General features: G+C 38.4%; 1 protein-coding gene across 4 annotated transcripts in view; it reads right to left on the reverse strand.

The window, feature by feature from the left end:
• ALS2 (ALS2, alsin Rho guanine nucleotide exchange factor) overlaps positions 1–12778 on the reverse strand; it is a 38197-nt gene that overhangs the window by 9992 nt on the left and 15427 nt on the right. For all 4 annotated transcript variants that reach the window (XM_027678259.1, XM_027678256.1, XM_027678258.1 and 1 more), the window contains exons 10-21: positions 12491–12662; positions 11868–12048; positions 10145–10210; positions 7513–7675; positions 6616–6747; positions 6273–6401; positions 5894–5964; positions 5468–5534; positions 4978–5180; positions 4789–4854; positions 2980–3078; positions 2285–2449 (exon numbers count right to left, since the gene is read on the reverse strand). In XM_027678259.1, the coding sequence (XP_027534060.1) occupies positions 2285–2449; positions 2980–3078; positions 4789–4854; positions 4978–5180; positions 5468–5534; positions 5894–5964; positions 6273–6401; positions 6616–6747; positions 7513–7675; positions 10145–10210; positions 11868–12048; positions 12491–12662 (1514 nt within the window). The remainder of the gene's footprint in view (positions 1–2284; positions 2450–2979; positions 3079–4788; positions 4855–4977; positions 5181–5467; positions 5535–5893; positions 5965–6272; positions 6402–6615; positions 6748–7512; positions 7676–10144; positions 10211–11867; positions 12049–12490; positions 12663–12778) is intronic.

The raw sequence follows: 12778 nt of genomic DNA on the forward strand, positions 1-12778 counted from the left end.
TACAAAGAATACAGTCTAAGAGTACATTTATATTCTCTCTCTGGCTTTACTGCCATATTTGACCATTACAGAAACCATTCGGAGAGAGTCATACAGCACTTGCTTTGGGTCTGTCAATCTAGTTTTACCAGCTCCATGGAAATACAGACTCTTTTTGATAGAACTAATTTCAGTGAACTTCCTTTCCAAGTCACATTTCAAACTGGCCCTATCCAAGCAAGCTGTTCCTGATGATCTGAAACAATACTGAAGCCCTGTTAAGTCCAATTCATACCCCAAGGAACCTGAGCAGGAGCTCCAACACATATAAAACAGGGAAAATTTTTAGCTGCTTTGATCAGCTTTATCTAAGATATAAGTTGCACAGGAAAGGTGATCTTAAGCTTCATCATGCATCTATCTGATGTATTTTACAGTTATTTAGAAAAGATGCATGAAGTTCATTTTAGACTTCTGTTTTGCCAAAGTTATTTTTTCTTTTACCTGAAGTCAGATGACTCTAATTGAGAGGAAAATAAAGAAAAGAAACCAAGTTGTTCTACTTGGGGTAGAAGAGGGAGACCCAGAAAGTCATACATGACATTTTTGAAATATTTGAGTGCAAAAATTGTAAGGAAACAGATGATGTTGTAGAAAGTTTCTGTATAACAGCCTAACATAGGTCATGATATCAAAAAAATTGATTAGACAATTAAAGATTGCTCACGAATAAACACTAGCCTCTTTCAGACTTTTTTGTGCATATAAGTCCACAGAAGTCAGGCTAGCATCTTTGAAAATCAGTGCAAGTCCCAAATATTTTGAAAAAAATCTATTTTTGCAGTTGTTCTGAAAGAGAACATGATGTTTTCACCAAGCAACAAAAAATTACCTTGTCAAGGCCTTTTCTGTTTGCTTTTAGAAGGAAACTACTGACTGACTTCATACAACTCTGCTTATTACCAAGCATTTTCCTTCTAGTACACAGGAAAAACTATGTTTATAGTAAAGAGAGTAAGGTCAGCCATTAAACTAAATTCAGGGGTCTCTCCCAGCTGACTGGACCCATAAGGCAGCAGGATGCTGTTCCAATTCCTCGCGCCTACTACAGGGGCCTCAGCTGGGTGAAGGCTCCTTGAAGAGAGATGCTGCGTGCTCAGTTACCAGGATGGAAATTGGAAGCCCCAATAATTGGTTTGCAACAATAACAACAGGTAATAAAGTGTCTGCAGCTATTTCTTAGTTGTCTGGGCTGAAGAATAACTGCAGAAAATGAATCCTTAGGCCACAAACATATGCACACATCCTTCCCTGAGACCAGAAAGGAAACTACATGGGGGCAGCTCACTCATATTTGAGTAATTCTGGAGTAGAAAGCAAATGCCACACTCCCTCATCATGACCTGCCACTGCATTTACAGATTCTGGAGGTAAGAGGATCTGCAAGAAAAGCTGGAATCTCTTTCGTTTGTCCTAGGTAAATAAATGACTAAAGAAAGTATGTAGAGGCATTGTGACACTACAGTATAAGAACAACCACCACCACTGAGCAAGACTAGATGCAAAACTGACATCAGGAAATACCTAGAGATGTTAAAATAGCTCTGTTTCAGAAAAACAACCCCCTTTCACTCTACAGATTTTGTCTACTCTGCTTTCGAAGGGGGCTTTCAGTTCAGTTGAACCAAAAACAGTTCTTTGGGCTTTCAGCAAAACCTCTTTTCAGAAAAAAAAAATGAACTGGTGACTGAAAAGCAGACCATATATATCTGTGCTCAGTGTTCATTTAATGTACATGTGTAGTGCAATTCTCTGTCTGAGATGGTAATTTTAGTGCTCTGCCCTGAGAGAAAGCATCTTCCCTCCATTGCACTGACAGAGTAAGTAAATGGAAAACCTGAGCATGAGCTGAAATTTACTGAGTCCTGTATATCCATCACTGAACAACACAGTCTCAGAGGCCTGAGATGAAAGAATACTCCTCACATAACACTCATAAAACTTTCAGCACACACACAACATGATACCTCAATAAGACACCCCATTCAGAGCTTGTTTTCAGGCAGGAGTATGATAGAAAAGGAAAACAGAAAAAAACCCAAAGCAAACCCCACCACATTTACTTCAGAAGCAACACCAAAAAAGCAGTCTCTAGACTCACTTTTTCAGATCATCAACCCAGAAAGCCTAGCAATAAAGAAGAAAGAGACTTGCACTAATACTGGTACTAACAAATCAAGTCCTTTCCTACTCTTTTTGCAATTGCATGTCATACTGGAGTTTTAAGGATTTCTGGAAGCATTACCTTGTGATATCATCAAAGACTCCATAACCACTCTTCTTGTCCATTATCCACTGGCCAATGAACATACTGGGAGAGGAAGAGGTCAGCTTCCCACTGCGTAGCAGCCCATGCCCATGACGCATGTTATCCTGAAAACACCCTTCATACACCTCACCCGTAGCATAGCTGTAACAACAACAACAACAACAACAAAAGAATCTAAGGTTCTGCTGGGGGGCTGGTTTGGGGGCTTTTGATTGTTTTTTTTATTGGGTACTTTCCCCCTCCTCCACCTTTCCCCAAAACAGATCAATCCTTTCATTTTCCTTCTAGGAATTGCATTACAACCATACCAAGCAGGAACTAGAGTTAAAATATATTTGGAATAAAAGCAATCCTTTAATACAAGTCTTTTGATGCTTCGTTGTTTTAAACCCCCTCTCTCCACAACCAGCGAGGTCATTAGCTGATATATTTCTCTCTCAGAAGAAAGAATCCTGTATTATTGGCAGGTGGCAGCAACATTAGAACAGACATTAATAACAGACCACTGTACAAGTCTGCAGCGTGAGCAATCTACCAAAAGCAAAGCAGAATATAAGCCAAGCTAATTACATCCACAAGTCTGAAATGTCACAAAGCTGCACAGAGGCTTGGTAAGCAGCGTTAGCTCTGCTCTCCCTTCTGCAATGACAGCAACAAGTGCCACATGTTACCTGTAGACTCCATGCCCACACATTTTGCCTTCCTTCCAGTACCCCACGTAATGGTCATCCTTATTCAGTGCTTTGTTTGGCACTCTGTATTCACCATACCTGCCAGTGCACAGAAATGGAACACAAGCAGCTGTAATGCTAATACACCTCATGAAAAACAGAGCAGATACATATCACAGACCCATTCTAAAATCACAGTGCTCTATTTAATTCTTGGCGCATCTCTAACTACAGCAGTTACAGATTATTTTTTTATGAGAAAGTGAGTATTCCAGCATCACTAGGTCAATTTAGTCCACACTGCTTTTCTCCTGTTTGATTGTGGCATGTTGTAAATACACCCCTCTCCACCACACTGCAGCGTTTTTCTCAGTCTTCTCTGATCCTAAGACTGCTTCTACCTTTATTATTTTCTTTGGGTCTCGATAATTCAAGCACACCTTTATTCCAGGGAGAGAGGAGAACATATATTGCCACAGAAAATATTTTTAAAAGGATGCTAGCTTCCAATTATGCTGAGTGGTGAGTGGCAAGGAATTATGCAGAATTTCAATATGCCCAAAAAAATGAGACACATTTATTGCTTTTAATCTCCTGAAGAGATTAAATGAAGTTAGGAAGGTTCTCCTGAGAGCATGTCTACCCCAACAAGACATTACTGTTAAGTGTTGAGACTATAACGTGCACGCTGAAATACAAGTCTATGCATTTGATAATTTCAGCAATTACAGCTAAATACCAATACATGCATTTCTGGTCAGGATTTGTTTGCAATACTTCCATCTCCAACAACCCTAAAATCAGCAGGATTACTTCCACTTAGTTACAAATGACCAAAGCTCTAATCTGGTTTTATAGTTTAATATTATATCAGTAGCAAAGAGGAATTTTAAAAAGCTGTCTGCAGTCAGACCACATCTCACTTTCTCCTCCAACTCAATACTTCAAAAATTCATCTGGAAGCCAACAGGACTCCTCACATTTTTATCCTGCCCAGTACAGACACGTCTGCTCACAAGATGCATATAAAAATGCCTCTGGAAGTAAGCTAACCTCTCAGCCTCAACAGTGCTCTAAGCAGATTCTCAGCAATGAAATCCACAGATCAATTCAAAGCTTAGTAATAAACTAAGTTACTTTCAAGTGGTCTTATTTGTTTAACCACATAACTTGATAACGTCTAGAACTTCCGTTCATCCTATTTTCAGTCTCCTCTGTACTAGTTATCTTCATCATCAGGATCGCATACTCTCATTAGTTTTATTTTCATTACCCAAACCCTGAAGTCGAGATTTGGTTCTTTGCTGAATTATTAAACCCTTACTCTACCAAAAATACAGCAAAGAAAACATTAGAGAAGATGCAACACTACGTTGTATGAAAGGCATTGAATTTTCTGAAAGGATAAAATAAACAATATCAGAACTTTTGCAAAAGCATTGCAACACAAGACGTTAATAGTTACCTATGCAGAAGAAAGCTGACTGCAGACTTTTCAACTGGCTTCCTCTGCCTATGAGATGACACCCACCCCCTCATTCTTTCTCAGCTGCTTTACCATTTCCTTCCTCTATCCTACAGTTGATTACCCCAATTAGTTTCAGTTTTTATGAAAGAGCAAGTTTTTAATCATTGGCAACTGCAGTCTTTTGTGAAGACAACTAGCATACCTCTGGACAAATGAGAGATTATCTGTATATCAACATTAATGTACATAACCCTGAGTCAGTGAGATTCATTGCAAAACCTTTAATTACAATAAAAAATATTTTTTGCCCTCTGGCTCCACAAGTAGTGAGAGGATCTTACCCATCCTCCAGCCCGGTCCGGAAAGTCCCAGAGTACATTCTCCCATCTGCCCACTTTATGATCCCTCTGGAAAAAAATACAAAGACAGGCAAACGTATAAGATAATCAGGTCACTTCTGTGAGTGAGCCTACTTATTGATATAGCAACAAGCTCATTTTGTTTTCAACTGTTAACATTCATGCTTTTACCTGCCATGGGGTTTTCCCGAAAGCCACCTTCCATCATAAACAGCATCCTTAAATCGAGGGTCCTTATAGAAGGTGTATTTGGCACTGCGAGAAATAGGAGGTTCCTGTCTTGGCACATTCCCACCAGCTCCGTATGGAATTATGTCAGAAGTCCCTCTAAGGGCCTGATCCACTGCTTGGCTTATTGCCCTCAGCCACTTGGTCTGAAACAGAAAGTGGTTCATCACAGAATTTAGCTAATGCCTGTCTTTGCATTGAATCTCACCCTTACAGCAAACACAGTCATCTCCTTGCCCGGCTCAATGCAGTGCTGTGCATGGGAGCACTGCTACAGCCAGGCACCGTGTACAGCCACCCTGCACACCAAGCTGCAGGAAGACTTCATACTTGGTGAATACTTAGGCAATCCTTCTCCCAGTTTGGTTTCACAGTAGGGGAGAAAACCTCATTCATATCACTGAAGTTGTGCCAAATTTGTAGATATGCCCACCTTCTCCTGTGGTGTTGAAGAAACAAGAACAAACTGTTCTTCTGGTGTTGTAATCTTCAACCCGTTCCTACATAGGGGGAAAGTATTTTAATCTGTGAAATTCCATCCTGAAAAAGCAAGTTTTTTTAGAGCATCAATACTGTATCTTCTCTCCCCTTCTCCAGCTAGCACTCCCTTTAAGTCAGCAATAAAAAAAAGCAGCAGGAAAGAATACTCTCTTCCCTCTCAGCTCCCTTCTTCTTTCTGATGTTTATACAACTTTTTTTTAAGACATAGAAATACAACATTTTCTGAAACAAGAAAAAAGGGTAGAGATGACTGTAATCACACTGTTCCAGTCCTAGTTCACAATAATTGGTTATAAAATGCTCATCTTCTCTCCCAAGAATATATGACTACTTCAGCATCACAAACAAGAATACTCACACATTACCAGCTTCTTCTGAAAGAGCTTCTACCCACAGTGTGGACAAGGGAAAAATATGGTGAGTTGAGAACTGCAGGAAAAGAGAAGGGACATTTCATCAGGTACTGATCCATTAGCCCTGCCCCATGCTTTTTCTGAATGTTTTTTTTTCCTTTCTTTGAGGAGTAGGAAAAACTAAGCATTACTGGCTCTTTCTATCCCCTTGGTCCAAGAAATAGCAAGCAGAAACCATGCCAGCCACAGCAATGGCAATCAAATGTTAAAAAAGTACATAATTTCAGATTTATTTTTACAGTCCAAAAACTTCACTATATGAAAAACGTATAATGTTGTTTGAAGCAGAGAAAAGTTTTGTTCCTTGGATACACGCTGTCTTACCTGAGCATGTACCAGAGCATCATTAAAGAGGATAAACCAGTTTACAGAGAATCTTCCAGCGTGCTGTAGAGACAAACCCCGGTTGCTGCTTTCACAGATTAAACGACGCTCTGGCTTCCGCAAGGAATCCTACAGGAAGAGTGAAAAACCAAATTACAGAATCTTATTTCTCACTGACTGTGACTTAAGGTCAGTGCTATTTGTCTTATAGAGCAAAGACCGAACTCTTCATTTCTAAAGAGTACTACAGCAACACCAATTAGAAAACTGAGAAGTGCAACTGGGACAGCAGCATCAGTAATAGAAATTCAAGATGCTAATGGACTGACAATTGTCATTATACCGTCATTTTCCCAGGAAAGGTCTTCCAGAAGCCAAGTGTGTATTCTGCTTCTTTTATTTTTCTACTAATTTGGACAGCAAGGCTCTCGTAACACGAACTAGAATCCTGTAGCTTCTGGTATTCTGGAGATGCCTGTAGGGCACAAGGTAAGACAGACCTGAGAGTGTTTCTGAACAGCTGTACCAACAATACTGACCAAGCTGCAACACAACTGCTCGTTTTATTAAATCAGCACTAAATACATCACAGTTGGTCTGGTTAATAAACAGGAGACTGAATTATTTTGTAGCACATGTTCTGTTGGTGTGCTGTGAGTTTTTAAAAATCATAAGAAGTTCCATGAATGTTACAAAGAGAATGGTTAATACACAATTACATGATCTACCTTCTTGCAGCTTAACAAGCTGTAGCAGAAATAGTGCTAATATTTTAAATTACTATATTGGGCAAAACATACAAGTAGTTACCGCTCCTGTTTAGTCATCTTTTATTTCAAAACAAAGCAATTACATACTAAATGGGTGGTAATAGTCTACCTAATATATATGTAGTATTTGTAGTAGAGTATTACAGCCATGTAATACAGCAATGCTGCCAGATGAAACTGAAAAGCACCGGGTGAACATCAAAACAATATATTTGCAATTAAGTATTCAGGCACACAAACAAGCTCTGGCAGGGTAACAAGTTTCTACCCCTCATGTGATTTGTGCAGGTGTGGTGCAAGATTGTGCAAATTAATGTACAAGATCTTCCCTGCAGCAAATACAAGTCTGAGGCAGCTCCTCTGAGGACTAAGCTATTTCTAATTACCTGGCATTTGCTTCACACAGTTACTTCCAAGCCATAAGTTTCACTTGTGTATTTATTGAACTATAGATAACAAAGCAATCTTACCACTTCAAAACATGTGGCAAGCTTTAGCAAAGTTCTGGCATAATTATGAAGTCGTCCAAATGGCATGAAAAACAGAGCATTCAAAACTTCCAGTAGCTGGAGGTTTTCCTCATTTTTTTCAGAAAGTTTCTGTAATAGCTCATGGTTTTTACTCAAGAAGTCTCTAAATGATGGGACCATTGGGAAACAGGAGAGAAGAAAGAAGACAGCAAGACATTAGTGATGCTTTAGGTAAATATGAATGAGCTCAGAATGCCCCTTTTTCAATTATCATAAACCAATCAAAATCATAGAGGCAAATCCATGCTGCTTACTAATCTATTCACAATGTAGTCTGAGGAAGTACAGCAGTAAAGACACGAAGTTAATAACTGCAACAAGGGACTTGTTTCTTATTTCTAATTTCATATGCTCAGTCATTAAACTGGCTGAAGAAAGTTGACTACGATGCCCGACTTGGACTGTACCCAAGTGCCTTTCTCCCCTTTAACACTTGTTTAGTAAAGAGCAAACAGGGGCATGACTTCCCCATTACTGTTAGAGCAGTAAGTTTCTAACACTGTTGATTTGCACAAGAAGGCCTGAAAGAATCTTAACTTTGCTCTAGTGCACTTTCCTAAACATATTGAAGTTACTTCTTCCCCACCCCTGCTGTCAAGGCAACTGACCATTTCTTCCCCTAACTACAAAAATTACATCCTACCTCAAAGAAAGGCAGGAAATCTGTTCAATCCTCAGTCTGATTTCCAAGAGGGAGAACTAATCTAGTTCAGAGAAGAAGAGGGAAATGATTCTGAAGACAATGCATTACCACACAAAACCAGGGTTTCTTCATTAAAAGGAAAACAAACCTACTTTTCCCTCTCCTTCACCATATCTGTGTGCACACATGTGCTGGCACATATGACAGGTGCATTAAAACACATCCAGCTGTGAAGCATTTAAACCACAAGCTGCAAGAATTAGGTGAGGCTGAGAGAGCAGGTCCCCAGGGACAGCAAAACAGATCAGATTTGCAGAGCAAGGTTCCTAAGAATGCTACATGATTCATGAGATGCCATTTCACGCATCAAAATAATGTACCTTGTTAGGTCTGCTAATGATATTTAAGAACTCCATTAGTGAACAAGCCTTAGGAATAAAGTCTTCTTGAGAGAAGACCATATTTCCTGATTTTAATTTTACCCCCTGTCTGGCTTGCCTTTTTTGAAGTGCTTTGAGATCCTCACATGGAGGTTTCTCTGTAGAAAAGCATCAAATAATAACAGATTCATAAAACTGAGTACAGCTCATCTACTCTTTCAGAGGACATGCTGAAAAACCTGTCAGCTATGGAGACTTCCGTTGAAGCTGGCACTTCTAAAGTTGGGACTACATATTGAAGAACATCCATGAAAGACAGGCTGACACCATTGACCATTGACTTAAGACAGTTAACCCTTGGGAAGGGAGTGGGGGGAAATTTATCATTATCAGCAAAGACATCCTTGACTTCCCTTTGCAAGGAACAGGACAAAACTTGTAAGACACCTCCCCCCTGAAGTGTTATTCTCCTAATGAGACCCTGGTTGCAGTAGAAGCTGTGACACCTGAGAGAGTGACAACTGATGTGATGAATTCAGTATGAGTGGTTTCAGTATGAACTATTAACAAGCTTATACTTAAATTAAGATTTCCTTTAAGTCAACCTAAAAATCTTGAACAATGCAAGAAGACTCTCAGTGCCTCTCTGCAGTGGGATTTTGTATTTAGATTTTGGCATTGGTCCTCAGGTGCAGAAGGTTCTTTGTATGAGGTACCTGTGTTTCAAAGAACTTTCAATACCATCATTTACACTGCATTCAGAGTGTCTCATAAACACTAACAATTACTCCCAGATTACAGAATTTAGGAAGGAAAGGTAGCAGTTCCACAGACTAGTTGAAAACTACCCTCAGTGCAACACTTTCTTCACAGTACTAAAGTGAAAAATCCAGTGTCATTACTTTGTTTCCTAGACAAAAATGCTATTGAAATGAGAGAAAAGTTTTACTTTATGATATAGAAACCTCAAATATACTACCTCAGGCCTTAAAGTACAATTCCTTCCTCACATTTACAAGCATTTATGCATGAAATAGAGTACAGAAGTCTTGAAAGGCAGAGAAGACACACATGCAGAAATGTTATTTTTGCATAATTTTAAAGCACTTCCATAAAAATAAAGAATTCAAATGAAAGTGAATTCACATTACCTACTCTAGCTAATTCCTGTTCTCTATTTTTTTGACAGGAACATTTGAAGTAAACACTAGCAAACACTAAGTAATGATGAACATTTAACCTCAAAACTAAGCTTTCAAAAAATCATTATCTGAAGTATTTACATTTCTTTGAAGGAATTTGCAATCACTTCTGCTTTTTGCCTCCTTTCTCCATCTTCAAAATAAAGTAATTGAACTCAGTCAGCAGCATTTTAACCTAAATTTTTATCACAGTTGAGGTAACTTTCTCTTCATCTGATGGGAAAGGAATTAGTGTACTCAAGCACGTTGAGTTCTTCATGCTCATTACTACACACATACACACTCCATTGTTTACAGTTCTTTGCTAGTTGACCAAAAAGTCCAGAAAATGGTAAAGGTTTGCTTACATTGCTGGCTTTGCAAGGAGCATAAATCCTCCCATTACGAGGAAGTTTGTTACTGAAGTACAATACCTAATATAGGAAAGAAAAAGATCTTCAGTTACAAAAATCAAAATATCCCTGAAAGTAGCAACTGTTGTAATTCCCAACAGTTTATAATGAGATCTGTAATATCTTTTACTATGTAAGTTATCTAATACTTGAGAAATACTCAATGTTACCAAACACTTGGCATTCACCTTCAACATGGAACACAGAACACGCATTACTATTCCACACTTCTGCTGCCATTAGCACAATGTAGAGGGCTTACTTTAATTTTATTTTTGTTTCTCCCAGATTTGGACATGTATAGGATAGACCATCTGTTTCAACAATTTAATATTGCAAGCTCCTAATTACAGCCATAATGGAAATTTCAAGATAGGAATTTTCTCTTTTCCTGCTACTCAACATTCTACCTATGACTTCTCCCCTGCACCATTTTTAAAAACACCTTTCTCCAAGGAAAGAGGGCTTTGCTTAGCCCATTTAACAGATAAGGCTTATGTTGCCTAACTGATCCGTGAAAGATGCTCGTGGCACTACAGTGAGGTTCTGATGGCATGCACAGAAAAATGTGCAAGCAACAGGAAGCACAGGGGGAGAGCAGAAGACAAGCAGTAATAATGAGAACAGAAATTAGGTAGTTCAGTCTTTGACTTTCTATTTTGAGTAATGGGAACCAATTTTGGAAATCCAGGTTACAAGAAAAATTCAAATCAAAGACTAAGTAAGAAAAGGAGAAAATACATTTACAGTTATGAACAACCCCTGTGATAAACAGAGAAGAAAGTTTCTTTTAGGGTCCTACAGCACAAGTTCATCACAAACCCAGTAAAGTGTTATCTGTTGTGCTTGTGTTTGAAAAAAGTGCAACTAGTTGCCTATTCAAAATGCTACTGTGTAACAACTGAAGTTGATATCTTGAAATTTTGTTTCCTTAGATATTTTCAGAATGTCTGGTAACCAAGACTACATTCAGATAGGACATATTTAAACTGTCAAGCAATATTTCTCACAAAGGCCCGTAGTTATTATGTATGATAAAACTCCTGCTATATTTAGATGAAATTATCCAGGAACTACAGAGGTCACTGAGGGGAAAGACAAGAAACAGTGTGACTGCATAGACCTCCTCTCCCAAAAGCATTAAGACAATAAAAACAATAACCAGGATAATTCAGACTTAGTTCTGAGCACTAAAGCAGCTCCAGCTTTTGGGCGAAAGGTGCAATGCTATTTAGCAAGTATGAGGACAGAAGAATTGTTCTTCTGGAAGACAATTTTTAGTTAATGACTATTGAAAAAGCATTTAGTAACAACAGTAAACCCCCAAAGGTAGCTTTACTTAGCAGCCTAGCCACATTATATTACAATATCCTTAGGAAGTAATCAACATTTAAGCTTACAGGCAGCAACCAAAGAAGAGTTTCTATGAAGAGCTGTACACGAGGGAAACTGATGCTGTTCCGTGTGCTCCACTGGTGAAGACTTTGAAATACACATCTCACTACAAAATCAATTAGTTTGTGTAACTCTCTACACATTTTAAATTGCAACAATACAATCTGCACAACAGTTACTTATGTAGCTTTCCTTATGACCTACTTTCCCTTAACTCAGGGCTTGCTGCGGTCGGTAGATTAAGACTGCAGAGACTCAAGATGAGAGGGAATTGGATACTTGCTCAGTGTAACTATCCAAAAAGAGACTGGAATGCTTCAGGATGGCCAAGCTCCTGGCTTCTTTTACTCCATGAAGAAAGCTACTTAAAGAAGCTCCATGTTGACCAATGAGATAGCACAGCTTGCTGAACCTGCTTGCCATTTCCTGCAACAACTGGATTGTATTTGCATTGCCCAAGTTATCTGTAACAGACCAGAAAGCAATTTAGCCTACCTTACAAAAGAGCAGCACCCATTAACAGAGAGTTACCACGTGGTGCTGTTTAGATGCTTTATCAGCACTTTCACCTCATGGCTACATTATCCAGAATCAGAAATGCAATAATTTTAGACTAAATACAGATCAAAAAATTAAGTTATTTCAGGTGAAAATGTCAGGAAAGGGCAAAAACTAACAATAGAATGCTGATGTCAAAATGCAGCTGTATTTCACCCGTTCATCCAAACAGGGGAGAAGAGCAAGACCTCAGCTTTATATTAAAAATATATAATTTATAAATATATAATTTTTATTAAAATATGAATATATAAAAATATGTTGTTACTTTTAAATTTTGCATAAAATAAATTTGTTGTGGAACATAGGGGAAACAATATCAAAGAAAATATTAAAAGAGGGTCTTACCTAAACCTAAAAGAGGTCTAAGAACCTGAGATTTGATCTCACTCAGTTTGAAATAAAACCTTCTCTCAGTAGAAGCCAACTCGTGCAAACTGGCAATATATCCCATTACATTCTTGTCTACTAAGACCAAACAGTTGTCACCACCAGCTATCACATTGCTTATGTACCCTACCTGAGAGACGAAAAAGAGAAAAAAAAAACCAGCCACTTTAATATTTTTCTTTTCACACTCCAATTTGAAAATAGAGTAATATTAAAATAAAGCAAAATAAAGCATATTTTTGGGAG

Source organism: Neopelma chrysocephalum, unplaced genomic scaffold (assembly GCF_003984885.1).
Source record: "Neopelma chrysocephalum unplaced genomic scaffold, ASM398488v2 Primary Assembly neopelma1_44, whole genome shotgun sequence".
In the NCBI taxonomy this organism is placed as follows: Eukaryota; Metazoa; Chordata; class Aves; order Passeriformes; family Pipridae; genus Neopelma; species Neopelma chrysocephalum.